The 16,064-nt window shown below is 47.5% G+C and overlaps 1 protein-coding gene across 1 annotated transcript; it reads right to left on the bottom strand.

Annotated features, from left to right (window-relative positions):
• Nucleotides 1–7,753: 7,753 nt before the first annotated feature.
• Nucleotides 7,754–10,559, bottom strand: TNFSF9 (TNF superfamily member 9). The gene is made up of 3 exons (XM_019710753.3): nt 10,217–10,559; nt 9,595–9,631; nt 7,754–8,852 (listed from the first exon to the last, which is right to left on the bottom strand). The coding sequence occupies exons 1-3, from the start codon at nt 10,478–10,480 to the stop codon at nt 8,392–8,394; spliced, it is 762 nt and encodes a 253-aa protein (XP_019566312.1). The 5' UTR covers nt 10,481–10,559; the 3' UTR covers nt 7,754–8,391.
• Nucleotides 10,560–16,064: the final 5,505 nt, after the last annotated feature.

Here is a 16,064-nt window from a genome sequence, read left to right as displayed (position 1 = left end):
TGAGTGATGGTTTTTCAACTTTAAAATTTCATATCTTCCTGAAAGGTTGACAATGGAGGGTTTTGCTCAAATTTGAGGGAGCATCCTTATAAATTTTATTGTTGGTGTATTTAAATATTGTTTAATCTAAAATGAAATCTTTCTAGGAAGAAGACTTAAGCTTGTTCTGGAATCTTCTGTTCTGTTAGCTCTGTTTCTTCACGTGTTCATTCTTTTCTGTTGTTGTGGAGTTTGAGATGTCCCTTTCATGGTACGGATTTTGGTCACATGCCCAATGATTCTTAGTTACCTGCTCACCTTTGTGTTTGAAAATTCCAGTTCTCCTGCCCCTCCTATTTGCTATAATTTGACTCAGGAAAGGAGTGCTGTCAACTTGACATTTTATATCCACTGATTTACCCTCACGGCAAATTATACCACTAAATCTACTTACTACATGGGCCAGAAGAGAGAGTAAATCTAACTCAGCTAGCTCCTGTGTTTCTTTCTAAGTAATCACCTTGATAAATGCCCCCCAAAACTTCCTCCGATTTTTTAAATCCACTCACAATACACTTGGAGTTTCCTAGAACTGCCCCAGCTTCTGAGTTTGTGGTTTTCTCTGGTTTTATTTCTCAACTATCCTGGTTTTGTCTGACTCAAATAAATACTTCCAATTTATATTTATAACACAGTGGAGGGAAGGAAAGGGCAGAGACCAGCTAATGAAGCAAATGGGGTAAAATGTTAGCAACTGGTGAATCTGAGTATAGATCGTAAGGGGCGTTCTTTGTACTCTTCTTATGCAAATCACTTTTCTTTACATTTGAAATTATTTTCCAATACTAACGTGTTTTAAGAAGCTGGCTATTAAGACAATCTCAAGTTCCTTACTTGTCACTAATTCCCCAGGCCACACTTAGGCAACTGACCCACTCATGCCCCTGAAAATGGCCCTTATAAAACCACCTGTGATTCTGATGATTCAAAATCCGGTAAATGTTTTCACTTCTCATCTAACAACTCCCAGCGGTATCGGACACCATCGACTGCTACTTCCTTTTTGAAACAGATTCCTTAGGATTTTGTTTCCTAGTCCTGTGCAGCTGCTCCCGCGCAGACTTTTGTGCAACCTGGCCTCCCACACAACCGTTACTTCTTGGACCCTTGATCTTAGACCCTCTTTTCTTGCCACCTCTTTACTTGTTCTTCTAAAAGATCTCACCCTTGCCCAAAATGTCCATTAGATAAATACACCAACGACTCTCAAATTTCTATCCCAGCCAAAGAGTTTGCAGAGCTCCAGAGTCACCTCAGCATTCTCACTGGGTCCCTTCAAAGGCACCTGGAAATTCCACACGTCCCGAAGTGACTTATGCTCTTTTAGGGTCCCCCAAATCCATAAATGTGTCCACCATCTATTCAGTCGCATGAGCCGAAAGTCTTGGCTTCTCCAGCTCGACCATACTCAAATCCTTGCCAACGCCTATTCCTTTCATCATTTAGCTCTTGTCTGCATTCGTTGCCTCTCCATGTTCAAAACCTTCAGTTCCTCCCAAACTTCCCACTACCTCTCATCTGGGTCCATAGGCCTCCTTATCTCCACTCTTTGCCTCCTGCCAGAGGTCTAGCTCCTTTTCTTATTTTATTTTATTTTTTATTTTTATTGGGCAATAATGGGGAACTGTGTTTTTCCATGACTAAATTTTTATTGGGGAACAGTGTCTTTTTCTAGGACCCATCAGCTCCATGTCAAATCATTGTTGTTTTTTTAAATCTAGTTATGGGGGGTACAGCTCAGCTCCAGGTCAATTCGTCGTTTTCAATCAAGTTGTGGAGGGCGCAGCTCACTGGCCCATGTGGGAATTGAACCGGCGACCTTGGTGTTCTGAGCGCTGTGCTCTAACCGCTAGGCAGCCCCAGAGGTCTAGTGCTAACAAGCTAATGTGACCACTTATCTCCTTAATACTCCATCGCCCTCAGGATAAAGCTTTGGGTTGGCGTCCATGAGCTTGCATGGTCTGACCCTCTCATCCCCATCTGCACTATGCTAGCCACTCTCCTACGTCTGGCCCTTTGTACATGCTCTCTTTCCCAGCTGAAACTCACTTCCCCCAATCCTTTCTTTACCTGATTCACTTCAGACCTTAAATGCTATCGTTCCATGACCCAACTGATGCAATAAAAACAACTTCCACATATTGAATCAAGTGTCAGTCACTGTGCTATTAAACCCATTGGCTGACTTCATATTCCCCATGAGCTACAAAGTTTGTTTCAGTTTTACAATTGAAGTCCCTAAGCCCAGAGACGTGAGTACACTTGCCCAAGGATGTACAGCTTAGCTAGCAACGGCAAGACTAGGGCTGGAACTCTAAAATGCATGTTCTGTATGAGCCAGCAATCCCACTTCTGGGTACATATCCAAAACAATTAAAATCCCAAAAAGATATCCCCACTCCCATGTTCATGGAAGCATAATTCACAATAGCCAAGACATGGAAACAACCTAAATGTCCATCAATAGATGAATGGATAAAGCAACAAAGAAAATGTGGTATTATCCACATGACGGAATGTTTATGGCCTTAAAAAAGAAGGAAACCCCACCATATGCAACAGCATGAGTGAAACTTGAAGACATTATGCTCAGTGAAATAAGCCAGACACAGAAAACAAATACTGCGATTCCACTAATATAGCCGAGTTCACCAAAGCGGAACGTACAGTAATCGTTGGAGAGGCCAAACGGAAGGGGAGGGAGAGTGTGTGTAATGGGTGCAGTTTCAGTTAGGCAAGATGAATAAGTCGTAGGGCTCCATTGCACAACAGCATGCCTATAATTAACGTGCCGCACTGTGCACTGAAATTTTCGTAAAGTAGATCTCACATTAAGTGTCCTTAGCATACTTTTTTTAAAAAGAAACATACCCTGCAGTCTCATCTCTACTCCTCCCTCACTGGGCTTCTCCCAACACACACACTCACATGAGAAGCTGTGTCTGGATTCACATCCCAGTCCTGCTTACAATTCCACAATCCCTGATCCCAAGCCTTGGAAGCCAGACATGTTTTGGAATCCACAATTTGCAATGGGAATGGAAATGTGCATAGCCTATTGTGAGATAAAATATATATGTTGGTCTCTGCCCCGGGTTCCTGACACAGGCCTCCTAAACCTTCCATGATCCAACTGATGCAATAATAACAACTTCCACATATGGAATCAAGTGTCAGGCACTGTGCTATTAAATCCATTGGCTGACTTAACATTACCAAAAGCCCATAAATTCCTCAGTAAGAGGAACACAAGGAGCATCTTTTGGTCTAATGAGGCAACTCTGTGTGGCCCGTGGATGATCCCTGGATGGGTCCTGTCACCAGAAAGACCCAGCCATGATTAGAAGCTGGGAATTTTCAGCTCCCAGCATGTCCCCATCCTCCAGAGAGGGGAGAGAGCTGGAAATGGAGTTAATAAGGAAGCCTCCATAAAACCCTGATAGAAGGAGGTTCAGAGAGCTTCCAGCTTGGTGAACACATCCACACCGGGAGGGTAATGCTCCCAACTCCACAGGAGCACAAGTTCCTGCACTTGAGACCCTCCCGTATCTCTGGGTGATCATCCGTCCCCTTCCTCATCTCCTTTAATACACTGGTAGGCTCAAGGCAGTGTTTTCCCAATTCTGTGAGGTGCTCTAGCAAATTAATTAACCCAAGGAGAGAGTGGCTGGAACCTCCAATCTGTAGCTGGTTAGTCAGAAGCACAGTTGATAAACGACTTCAACTGGCCTCTGAAGAGGGGCCAGCAGTCTTGTGGGACTGAGCCCTTCACCTGTGGGATCTGATGCTATCACCAGGTAAATGGTGTCAGGATTGAGTTGAATTCTTAGACATGCAGCTAGTGTCTAAGAATTGCCTGTTGGCGTGAGGGAAAACATCCACATATTTGGTGATGAGACGTGTCAGAAGCCAAGTGTTTTGTGTGGGTAGTAAAGGAGACTCGCATGAGAGAAACTCACAATAAGGAATAACTGGGTTTTTCCCCGACTGGAAAAAGAAACCAAGAGCTTTTGCTTCACACATATGTTACTGTCACCAGGGGCTTCTGGGACACCCCCAGTAATCAAGCATACTAATGCCCTTGCTTTATGAGTACTCGGGCTGAAGAATAAACAAAGACCGTAAACACATCTACACGGGTTCAGTTTGGACTGCCAAAAGAGTTGTGGAAATTTACTTGTTTGGGGATTTTAGAGTTGTGGGTGCAGGATTATGAAGCTGTGATTGTCTTTACAATGCCCCAACTTTGTATAGTTGCCTTTGTAACTTTGTAACTCCCATTTTGGCAAGGGTATATTTATAACACCACAGCTATGTCATTGTAACCCGTCTCCTGTGAACTGTTGTTTCCTTGTAACATGCCCATGTGTCATTATAGAATTCCATCTGTATATTGGGTGTCACTAGTTGATGGTTCCACCTTTCTATTGTTCTGTTTTTGTTACACCTCCTTGATGCCCCATTCTATTTCCACCACGTACTGTCTCTGTTGCTGGCCTTGTCTATCAGCTTTTAACACTCCCCTCTGTTGTATCACTGTGTTGTTGTAACATCATTTCTGTCTGAGTGTTCTCCTAATAACAGTTGAAGTGTATTGAGTGCTTATCAAGAGCCAGGCTTGAATATGTATTAAATGTATCAACTCCTGTAACCCTCCATAATAATATGCTGGGCTGTCATAGCAAAGTACCACAAACGGGTCCTTAAACAGCAGAAATTTATTCTCTCACAGTTCTGGAGACTAGAAGTCCAAAACCAAGGTGTTGGCAGGGTTGGTTCTTTCTGAGGGATGTGAGGGAAGGATCTGTCTGCTCTCAGCCTGACTTGCAGATGGCCGTCTTCATATTTACATGGCATTCTCCGTGTGTGTGTGTGTGTGTGTGTGTGTGTGTGTCTCCAAATGTCCCCTTTTACAAGGGTACCAGTCATTTTAGATCAGGGCTCAGCCCAATGACTTCCTTTTAACTTAATTACCTCTTTAAAGACCCTTGTCTCCAAATATGGTCACATTCTGAGGTCCTGGGGGTTAGGAATTGGGGAAGAGGGCACAATTCAACCTCAACTTTTATGTATTCTATGGGGTCTCTTAGAAGTGACTGGGGTTCCAGGCAGTCAACTCTAGAACTTATACTGTCAACCACTCTACCTATAATTGTCTGTATGACTTGGGCTAACCTCCAGGAATCTCAGTTCTCTTGCTCATAAAATAGGAATAAAATTAGAATAGTACCTTCCTAATGGAGTCCTTCCAAAGCAATTAGTGTCTGGGACCAATAAGCATTAATAAATGTCAGCTGTGGTTATTGTCGCTATTGTAGAATTCCAACTGCATACCTTGAGTCTTGGTAACATCCTACAAGATTTGCGGCTCAAGCATCCTTGCTGTGGGATAACCACACACCCAACATAACCCAGAAAGTAGGACAGTCTCTCAGATCCCAAAGCCACAAGGAAAAATACCAACAGCCTTGAAGACCTGCTTCCTTGGGGACCTGTCTTCAAGGTTATTTGGCAGCATGGAACTGAACCCACCCCAGAAGGAAATTCATAGGAGGACCCTCAAGTTTCCCATGGCCCCCAAGGGGAGATACTAGATGTACCCCGTGGAAGAATGTCCTTCCAAGATTCATGTCCTTCCTGGAACCTCACATTATGACCTTATTTGGAAGCAGGTCTCTGCAGATATAATTAAATTAAGATGTAGTCATACTGGAGTAGTGTGGGCCCTACATCCAATATGACTTGTGTCCTTATGTGAAGAGAAGGAAAACAAAGACAGAGACAAACAGAGGGAAGATGGCCATGTGAAGATGGATGCAGAGATGGAGTAACACAGCTGTAAAACAAGGAACACCAAAGATGGTGGGTAAACACTGAAAGCTGGACGAGGCAAGGAAGGATTCTTTCCTAGAGGCTTTGGAGGGAGCATGGCCCAGCCGACACCTTGATTTTGGACTTCTGGACTCCAGAACTAGGGAACAATATACGTCTGTTATTTTAAGCCACCCAGTTTGTGACATTCTGTTAGGGCAGCCCTAGGAAACTAATAGGGTTTCCCAGTAGGCATAGGGTATCCTATGTCACCAGGAAGAGACAAGTAGGAAACTTAGGCCCCTCCTCTCTCTCTCTCTAGGGCTCTACAGTCTCACCTGTGCATTCCTGTGCATCTTCCTCTCCTTCTCTGTACTCCAGGCCCTTTCATTCTTCTCTCTCTGCACTTGGGGCCCTTTCATGCTTCTCTCTCAGGTACAGTTTCTGATTCCTGACCTGCCCACTTTCTGCAGATATCTGATTGGCCCAGCTTGAATCATGCATTCACCCTGGCCCAATCGTCTGTGCCAGATGAGAGGCATCACCTGGTGCCAAGGGTGCTATTCAAAATAGGCAACAACCAATGTAGCCAGATGCTGACTAATCAGATTTGACGCTGGCCCCTGGACCAACAATTCTGGGTGTGCACCAAGTGTTAAGGCTTTGGATGCTGGGTCGCAAAGGCCATCCTAGGGGTCCAGAGGAACCCTCCAGGAATGGGGACCGGGAGTAACAGGTACTTGCCAACCGGTATGGAACTGGTTTAATGTAATTTAATGACTGTCATGGTCATATTCATGAGTGTCACCTCAACATCAGTTGTGCCCACTCAGGAAGGTAAAATCCCTTGAGAAGGGGTAGAGATGGGTCAGGCAGATGGCATTTACCACCTCTTCCACATCTTCACTGCCATCCCACACCCTCCTGTCTGGCCACTGGAGGCCACTCTCCCACCTCTGCCTCACTCACCCCCATCTCTTCTCTTAAAGTCTATCAAGGTCACCTGCTCCAGAGACTTCTCTGTCCACCCCAATCCCTTTTGTCCCAGGTCTGTAGGGAGAACCAAAGTTTAGCTGGTTTATATGGTCCAGTGGGCGTAAGACCTACATGGTGGTGAAAATTATGGGGTTGGGGGAACTGGCCAGGTGTGGAGAGAAAGAGGGATGCTGGAAACACGTGTGCTGGCACGTGTTTAACAAGCAGCTCTCAGAGGGGGACATGACATTGTGTGTTTATTATCAATTTTACGGGCATAAGTGATTGTGAAGCACACCATTTACAAATAAAATAGGAATACTCTTCATTGTAAATTCTATATAGTCAGTTGATTCTTACAGAATGCCTTACTGTTTCCTGCTCTTGTTCTCATAGCCAACCTATGGGTGCAAGTGACAAGTGAATGTAGGTTGATATTTTCCTTTAAAGACTAAGATAAAATGGAATGACAAAGTCCACACTTCACCTGCCTGGCTGAGAGCAACTTCCTTGCTAAATCAGATCATGGTTTGAAAACACTAAACGATGACTTCCTTGATTTTTATGTGTGACATTCACAATGTAACAGGCACAAATAAGACACACTTTTAAGTCTAATCTACAGGCTTAACCTCATTTCCCCCAGCACTTTATAAGTCTAGATAATCAACGGAAAATAAAGCAAGCCCTAACTTACAGCATTTGCTGATTTTAAGTTTCCCGTGTGATGTCACTGAACAGAGTTGGCCAGTGATATCCTGCAGAACTACCTTATATAGTATTTCCACCACACATTTACAATAGATGGAAAAACCTCAAGAGCATAGATAAACTGGAAATAATAAAATCCTTAAAGCATAGGGTGGCTGTGAGTCTCAAAAAACTCACACTGTCTGGCATCCAGTAAACGCTCAATACACGGTAGTGATGAAGTTTATAAACATTTTATTATCCAGTACCACATACCATATCACACTCTTCCCCATGCCCCAGTCACACTGAGTCACAGACAATCACATTTAGTGTCAAGCCTGACTATTAGATGTCAGCTTAGCAAAGACAGATTTGGGTCTGTCTTGTTCACAGCTGTGTCCCCAACACCTAAAACAGTGCCTGACACATAGTCGGTGATCAATAGAAGTTGCATGAGTGAATGATGCTCACACAACAAGGAGTTCTGCAGACCTCCCAATAGCGAGCCCTTCGAATCCCATTGGGGGGTAGGAGTGAGTCTTTATAGCTCACATATTAACATAAATAAGGATTTTTTTTTTCAGTCTGCTTTGCTTGATGATGTTTTTCTATCCCTAAACAGGATCTAACTCAATAAATATAAGTTGACTTATAATAAAAAGTGCACTATCTGAGCTCAGGCTCATAATAAATACCAAGGGTTTGGTTAAAGTGGAAATGGTAGTGGGACCTAGGAATCCTCCAGGAGGAGTTCAGCAGCTGGGAACCCTGCCCAGCCTGGTGAGGTAGAGAAGCTGGGATCCATCACCACAGCTCCCAACTAGGCAAGGCAGGGTTCAGTCTCCCTCCAGGAGGTGGCAACCAGGCTGCACCTCATGAGGGCTGTGGGGAGGGGAGTGCAGCGGGGACCTTGGTGGCCACTCGATAGAGGCCCAAGACCGTGGCACCTTGTGCAAGCTGCCAGGCCAGGCGTGCCGCTGCCTCTGCGCTCAGGCGAACACCCAGGCGCTGGCCAGCACCCAGATGCATCAGGCCACCCCGGAAACCAGCCACTGAGTCACGGGCTTCCGAGGACAGAGGAGGCAGGTTCAAGGTCAGGGCCAGAGCTTCGGCCCCTGCACCCAGTGGCTGTAGGTGCAGGGCAATGGAGACCCAGCCAGAGCCAGCACTGGCCACAACGCGTCGCAGTTCCAAGTGCAAGAAGACATAGTAGATGCCAGCCTCATCTACTACCAGCTCTCGTGTGCGTTCATCATAACTCACACCGGGTGCCAGGAACACGCCTTTCAGGCCTGGGTTGCTGTACCAGTGCAGGAGCCCTTCGGTCAGCAGTGCTAAGGGAGGAAGAGGGGGACGCTAAGCATGGCTGTGGGCAGGGACACAGCCCTACGAAGTGGGTGGCAGGACTGAGGAAAGGGTAAGGGGCCTCTGAGGGAGGCAAGAGGTTCCCAGAGGGCGGTGGGGCTGGGGGATGGAAGGGAGGAAGAAACTCAGAGTGAGGGGTGGGGGTGGAGAGTGAAAGATTTTTAGGAACAGACAACAAGCAGGAAGAGAGGGAACTGTGATGCAAAAGAGGATGAGGGAAGGGAACAGGAGACTTTCGGAGATAGAAGGAAGGGGTTTAGAGAGGGAGGTGAAGGAAATGGGGGAGATAGGAGGAAGGGGGGATGGGGGTGGGGGTGAGGGAGAGTGGGCAGGGGTTTCAGGAAGGGTGAGGAGAAGAAGAGAAGAAAGAAAAGGGGTGGGGAGGAGAGTCTAGAAGAGGGAGGGGAGGAGGGTCTAAGGAAGGAGGGAAGGGAAGCGAATGGGAAGGAGGGTCCAGACCTCCTAGAGCCTAGAGGGAGAGACCAGACCAGGCTGGGATCTGAGGATCCAGCCCCAGCTCTGAGAGGGCAGGCTTTAGGTGGGCACAGGTGGGGGTCAGCTGAGAAGGCACCTAGAGGTCAGAAAGAGGGACAGCTTTCAGAGAGGGGAAGGGAAGAGGGTCAGATTGAGTCAAGGACCCCTCTGGCTCCCCAGACCCCTCCTCCTTATTGTCCTCCTCCCAGGGAGACGGGGAAGGCGCAGGACACTCACCATCTCGGGCCACCAGCTGTGCGAACACGCCAACGCCCTGCGGAGGAAAGGCAGAAAGTGGGTAGAGGTTCTCCCTCCCGCAGCCCTCTGAAAAGTGGGAGTCTGTGCGGGCCTTGAGCTCCGCTTCCCCCTGCTCCAAAAGAATACACTAAAACACACGCACACCCGAAGTTGGGGTCTCAATCTGACCCAACCGGTGCGGTCTGCAAAAGGACAGCACCCGCAGGATTCAGTACGGAAAAGAAGCGAGATCGCTCCAGCGGTCCTTGAAACAGGGAGGTATTGGGAGAGAAAGCGGGACACCCCGAGGGTACGGGAGAAAGTCGAGGTATTCCGGGAGCTGGAAAAGGAAGTGGGGGTCCCCTAAATGGTTTGGCATAAAGAAGTGTCCCTCTGGGTCCGCGATGGTCTGGGGCGCTGAATGCAGACAGGCTCATACTGGGGGAGGAGATGAGGAGTACCCCCGAAGTCCCGGATAAAGAACGGGTGCCTTCAGGAGTCCGAGAGGGACGGACCGTCGGCCCGGGGTGTAGAAGGGGTCGCGTTGGGGGTGCGGGTGAAGAAGGAGACCCAGAGCGGGGTAGGGGTCTCCCCCCGGGGCCCAAGCCGGGGCGCAACTCACCTGCGGGGAGTCGCCGAGGCCGGCGCGGGCGTCCGGCGGGAGCTCGGGGACCTCTGGGAGTCTCGAGCTGGGCGAGGGGTTGGGGCCGGGCGAGGCGGGGCACTGGGTCAAAACCCAGGCGCGGACCGCGCAGACGGCGCAGACCGAGGCGAGCAGCAGCAGCGCGGCGCTCAGTGCCCAGGGCAGCAGGTGACAGGCGTGGCGCGGGGGCGCGGGCGGCCGCGGGGCCTCGGGGTCCGGAACGGCGTCCGAGGAAGAGGGCATGGCCGGCGACTGGCGGCTACAGCTAGGGCCCAGGGCTCCGCGCTTTATACGGAATCCGGAAGCCCCCCCCTCCCCCCGCTTTCCGGGGCGGAGTGGGTTAGGGACCTTGGCGCCCCGCCCCAGTCCCCATAGGGCCAAACTTTCCCTAACTTTCTTTTCTCGGGATTTCTTTTCTCTCCTTCGCCCTTCAGCCTCGGCCCCACCTGTTTCTTCTTTCTCTCTCTGCCTCTCTGGGTGCCTCTTTGTATCTCTCCTTTTCTCTGTGTGTCTCTCGCTCTTTGAACATGTCCCTGTTGATTGTCTCTGAATTGGATCGCAAGGGATTCTTTGGTCCCTCTTTTTTTCCGTGTCTCTCTCTGTCTCTGACTGTCGCTGTCTGTCTCTAATTTTCTCTGTCTCTGTGGCTCTCACTTTCTGAGTCTCTGTGTCTCTTTGTCTCTTTCCCCTCCTTCCTGTCACGCCCACCAAGGCACCCTCAGGGATCCGCTAAAGCCAGCACTTCTGCAAAGGGTTCAGAGGACAGTCAGGCCTCAGCCCCTTTCTCTTCTGGAACATAAACCCCCCAGTGGAGCCCTGAGTGCCATGCTCAGCCCTTCCCCCACCCTCCCTCACCTTCCCCAGGATCACTGGGCCTTCCCTGGCCTGCCCCCACCCACCCACCTAGACCTGCTTCCTGTCAGGAGCCCCCCCATGGACCCTACAAACAGAAGGCTGGAGAATCCAGGTAGAGAAATTCCCCTTGTAGGAAAAGGACACTTGAGTGAGGCAGAGGAAATTCAAATTTCCCATTCACTCAGGCGGGGGCGGGAGGAGAAGCAGACTAGCAGTTAAACTTGGCCAAAAAGAGGAAGCAACCCCGGATTGAAAGATGGGAACAAAAGCCCTGGGCTGCACTAGAAGCCTTGCTCTGCCCAGACAACCAGGGTAGACATGCCAACCCCCTGACCCACTCCAGGCCTCACTTTCCCTATGTAAAGTGGGAGATTGGATGGCGCCATTAGTTTCAGGCTTCCGCCAGCAGTCGGGGAATTTTAGTATCCGATGCCTGCCATGTGCTTGATCTTGCACTGGGCCTGGGTGGGGAATTACGGGTAGAAAACCATAACGATACTGGCGGTGTTGATGCACAGGTGCTAAATGCTTCCGTTATGTGAGTGGTTTATAAAGTGTGATGTCCAAACAAACAACAGCAGCGTCACCTGGGGAGTTGTAACTATGCAAAATTCTAGCACCTCAATCTGTTGATACTGTGGGACAGGACGAAGCTGGCAATCAGTGTCTTAATGAGCCCTCCAGAAAATTCTGATGCTTGCCCAAGCTGGAGAACCCAGGTTGTTCCTCTTCACCTGCAGTCCCTCTGCCTGGAATGTTCTTTCCCCAGATCTTCAGCCAGCAGACATCTTCTTGCCATTTAAGCCCCGTTTCCAATTGTCCTGGGTAAAGATGACACATGGAACACCAGCCTCTACTTTCACTCTCCTAAAACCCCAGTGCAATGGCCGTTCAGTGACTGTTTTAAACCTGAAACAAACTTGTAAGCCAGCAGGTGGAAAGCTAAATATAATTTCCCTCACAGAATTTCATCGTCACCATCTGCCAAGGCTGTTGTTATTGAGGACTCCTGACAACTCTGAAAGAGAGTGTGCACGTAAAATAGAAGTTTTGTGAAAGTAAATTTCCTAGAAGAGACATCCACTTTTCTCCTTTTATTTGAAAATAAAAGGCTTTTCAAAGCAAGAAGCAACAAATGTTTATTTAAGATCGATAAGAATAGCTCTTCAGCAAGCGTTAACTGATTCAGGCAGAAGCCCAAATAGTGTCTCCAATTCGGAGACAAAGACAAGGGGTATTTATGAAAAGGGGAAGGGAATAATTACATCAATAGAAGGAAGGTGTTTCTATTGGTGCAGATAACATAACAGAGTGATGTTAATTCTAAATAATGATTTTAATTTTCAGTTCAGGAGTCCTCATTCTGTAGTCATTGTATCTGCTTTCTTGTTATCCTTGCAAACAGTTGTTTGGGACACAATATTGATTTAGGCCCAGTCCAAAGGATATTTTGCCATGTTTTAACACTCCAATGGTTTGAGGCACCAGACATGCAGGGCAGTTCCTCTGGGATGGAAGCTCCAAAACTCCATTTTAAAATGGCTCCATTTATTTATACGTATATATAGTTTTTCTTTTTTTTTTGACACTACCCATCAGGGTGGAAAAGTAGCTGGGTTTTTTTCCTCCAGAGAACGGAAATGGCAGAGTTTCTAGTCAAAGGAACGGAACGGCAGTCAACTGTAAAAAAAATCACTCTGAACACAGGAATATTAAGCAAACCTGTGAATTTGAATGTGGGAGCTGAAACTTCCCCACCCTCAACCCTCGCCCCTACTCAGCATCCGGGACCCAGAAGATAGGATGGTGAAATACCCATCTCTGAGGAATATGACCAACAAGGAAGAAAGATTTAAAGATGCTGAGGCCAAAGGGCCCTCTTCCATATCATCGCCCTGCCAAGGAGCTCACCGGCCACTGTGGGCCTAGCCCTAGCCCATAGCAGGTGACAGCCAAAAAGAACAAAAAGAGGAAGTCAGAATACTCCAAAGTTCACCATCTCAAACAACCCAAATGAAAGTTCTCTTTCTCAGGCCTGATTACGTCACCCATCAAATTTCCTTACTAGCCAGTTCAGCCATCTAGAATATTCTTGTTTGTTTAGTTGCTTACAATTATTTTTCTCCATAAAATTGTTATCTTCTGAAGAGGAGTATCTTTATCTGCTTTGTTTCCATTCTACCTCCAGTACCTAGAAAACTGCAGGCCTCAATAATATTTATTAAATGAGTGAATGAATGAATGAATTATAGCATAACAATTAATAGCATGGGCCCTCCGAGGTCCATAAACTACAGTCTGCAAACTATGAAATTTTTGTTTGATTGTTTTTGTTTTTCAGTGGCTGGAAAAAGTCAAAAGAAGGAGAATACTTCCTAACATGCGCAAATTATACAAATTCAAATTTCAGTGTCCACAAATAAAGTTTTTTGGCACATAGCCATGCTTATTCACGTGCATATTGTCTATGGTGGCTTTTGCAATACTACAGCAGAGCTGAGTAGTTGTGACAGAGACTGGCCCACAAAACCCAAAATATTTACTCTCTCTGGTCAATTTCAGAAAAAAAATTACTGCCTCTGCTCTAGAGTCTTGAATTTCAGCTCTCAAATTTCTTGCTATGTGATCTTGGGCAAGCAACTTTACCTCTATGAGCCTCATTTTTCACATCTGTGAAAATGGGAATAGTAAATCTCCAAGGGCAGCTGAGCGTTTCTGTGAGCAGTGCAAGGCACATTGTAAAGGCTCAGAAAAAGTGAACTGGCATGATCGCAGCATCTTTTCTACAACTCTGGTACACCATCATCCCCAATGCATGGATACAGAAACCAAGGCTTCACAAGTTGAAATCTTTTAGCCAAGGGCTCACAATGAGTGTTCTGAATTCCTCTCCATGCCGAGGGGCTTGGCACAGTTCTGTATACCCACTTCAGGGAGGGCAAACAAAGTCTGGCAGCCTGAGGAAGGCTCAGGCCACAGCCAAGGAGCACCATGACGTGTAGCTGTGGTTGGGACATCTGAGCCAGGAAGCCCCGCCCACCGTGGAGCTGTCAGCATCACCTCCTAGCACCTCTGTGTTCAGTTGTCTCCCTGAGGTGAGCGTGGGCCCATTTTCCTCATCTTTAGGGGAAGGACCTGAATTCTCATGCTCACCATCATAGGGCTCAAGGGAGCAATTGGGCAGGAAGCAGTTGGAGGGGAAAGCACCTCTTCCACCTCGGAGGCGCAATGAACAGGCACCTCCTCCAGGAGGTATGCCTTGATTTTTCCTAGAAAAACTCATCTTTGTTTCTCTAGGTTCTCCGTTGACCGCCATCCCCTGCATATGGCCCTCCCAGTGTCAGCTTTAGCTGGCCTGGATCCTCTGTCTCCCTCAGGGCAGGGCAAAGCCTAACAGAAATGTTAGTGATGTTTGCTGAGTAAGAGCACAAGCAAGTGAGAAAAGACAAAATGGGGGGGGGCAGGGAGGTTGTGATGTGAATTGAGGGAAAAACAAAAGGGGGAAGGAAAGCATGGAGTGAGGTCTATGGGAGTGTTAACACGTGTTGAAGGAAGAAACAGGCACAGAGAGGGGAATTTCGTTGCCCACATTAGCCACATCTCTGAAAAAGCTGGGTCCTGGATGGGTGCAGCATGTGAGTGTGTGCACCTATAGTGTTGGGTAAATGCGCCAAACATGGTGGTGCAAAGCAAGGGAGCTTTGTGGAGTTAGAGTGCACAGCCGGCTAATGGACTTGTATTTCCAATGTGATAATGCATTCTCAGAGACGGGGTGGTGGAGTCCATGCATTCACGGGTGTGTTCCTAGTTGAGGAACAGCAAATAGCACAAGGTCCAAATTAGTTGGCTTCAAATCCCAGCTGTGTCTCTTGCTAGTTGTATAACCTTGAGCAAATTCCTTCACCTCTCTGTGCCTCACTTTCCAGTCTGGGAAATGTGACTAACACCAGTGACCGCCTTGTAGGATTGGTGTCCAGGACAGCACCTGGCATACAGTAGGTGCTCTGTAGGGTTAGCCGTCATGGCTGCGGATGGAGCTGATAGTCTGGCATCTCTGTGTGACTGTATGCAGTTGTTGAACTTGTGAACAAACACCCAGGGTCCAAAGACTAGTGCAGACATCTGTTGCAAAAGTATTCAATGAAAAGAGTGAAAATGGTCATAAAAAGCAAAATGGTCAGATTGTTTATAGAATTGGTTCTCTAATCACAGGTGTGAAAGTTGAGTCATCTCTGGATTCCATAGAAATCTCTAAGGGTTGAAGAAATAGGTTCAGGGTGCTACATTCAGGGTTTGTTTCAGAGCAGAGACATTACACAATGCATTTCTGGAAGGTACACGAACAGTGGGGGATTTGGGTCTGAGTTAATTTGGGCCTTCCACTCTAAGTGCTTTTACCCATTTGCATTTTCCACGTGTTACTGTTTTGCTTTGCTTATTCCTTTTTTTTTTTTTTAGCGCAAAATCGTGGTCAAGTACACACACACAAAGAAAGAAACCAGTGGCCTGAGCTGTTTGGAAGGGAAAATTTAGTACCGGTGACATCAAAGACAGGAAATCGTGTTTCCCTGCAAAGGACAGCAGAGTAATATAGAGATGGGGAACACCCAGCAGACCAAGGTAGGGCCCAGGCAGCTCAAAGGGGCCCCATTTGAGAAGCCAGCTCATTCTGCTGGGAAGCAAGCCAGCCTGCCCCAAGAAGGAAGTCTCAGCGGGGGCTACCACCTGGAAGGGACTCTCCAACTTGCCCGGGAGGCAGCTGCCACATAGACAGGTACAAGACACCCCTATGCAGGCAATACACAATTATACAAACCGAAGCAGACACACCACACAGACATACACATTCTCTCTCTCTTTCTCTCTCTCTCTGTCTCTCTGTCTGTCTCTCTCTCTCTCTCTCTCTCTCTCACACACACACACACACACATTGAGACACATACCAAAGGCACACACAAGGACACACAGAGGG

This window comes from Rhinolophus sinicus, chromosome 15, assembly GCF_057876585.1.
Source record: "Rhinolophus sinicus isolate RSI-liver-muscle chromosome 15, RSI-T2T, whole genome shotgun sequence".
NCBI classification, from domain to species: Eukaryota; Metazoa; Chordata; class Mammalia; order Chiroptera; family Rhinolophidae; genus Rhinolophus; species Rhinolophus sinicus.
Note: the sequence above shows the minus strand (reverse complement) of the source record. Positions and strands in the feature narration are given on the sequence as shown.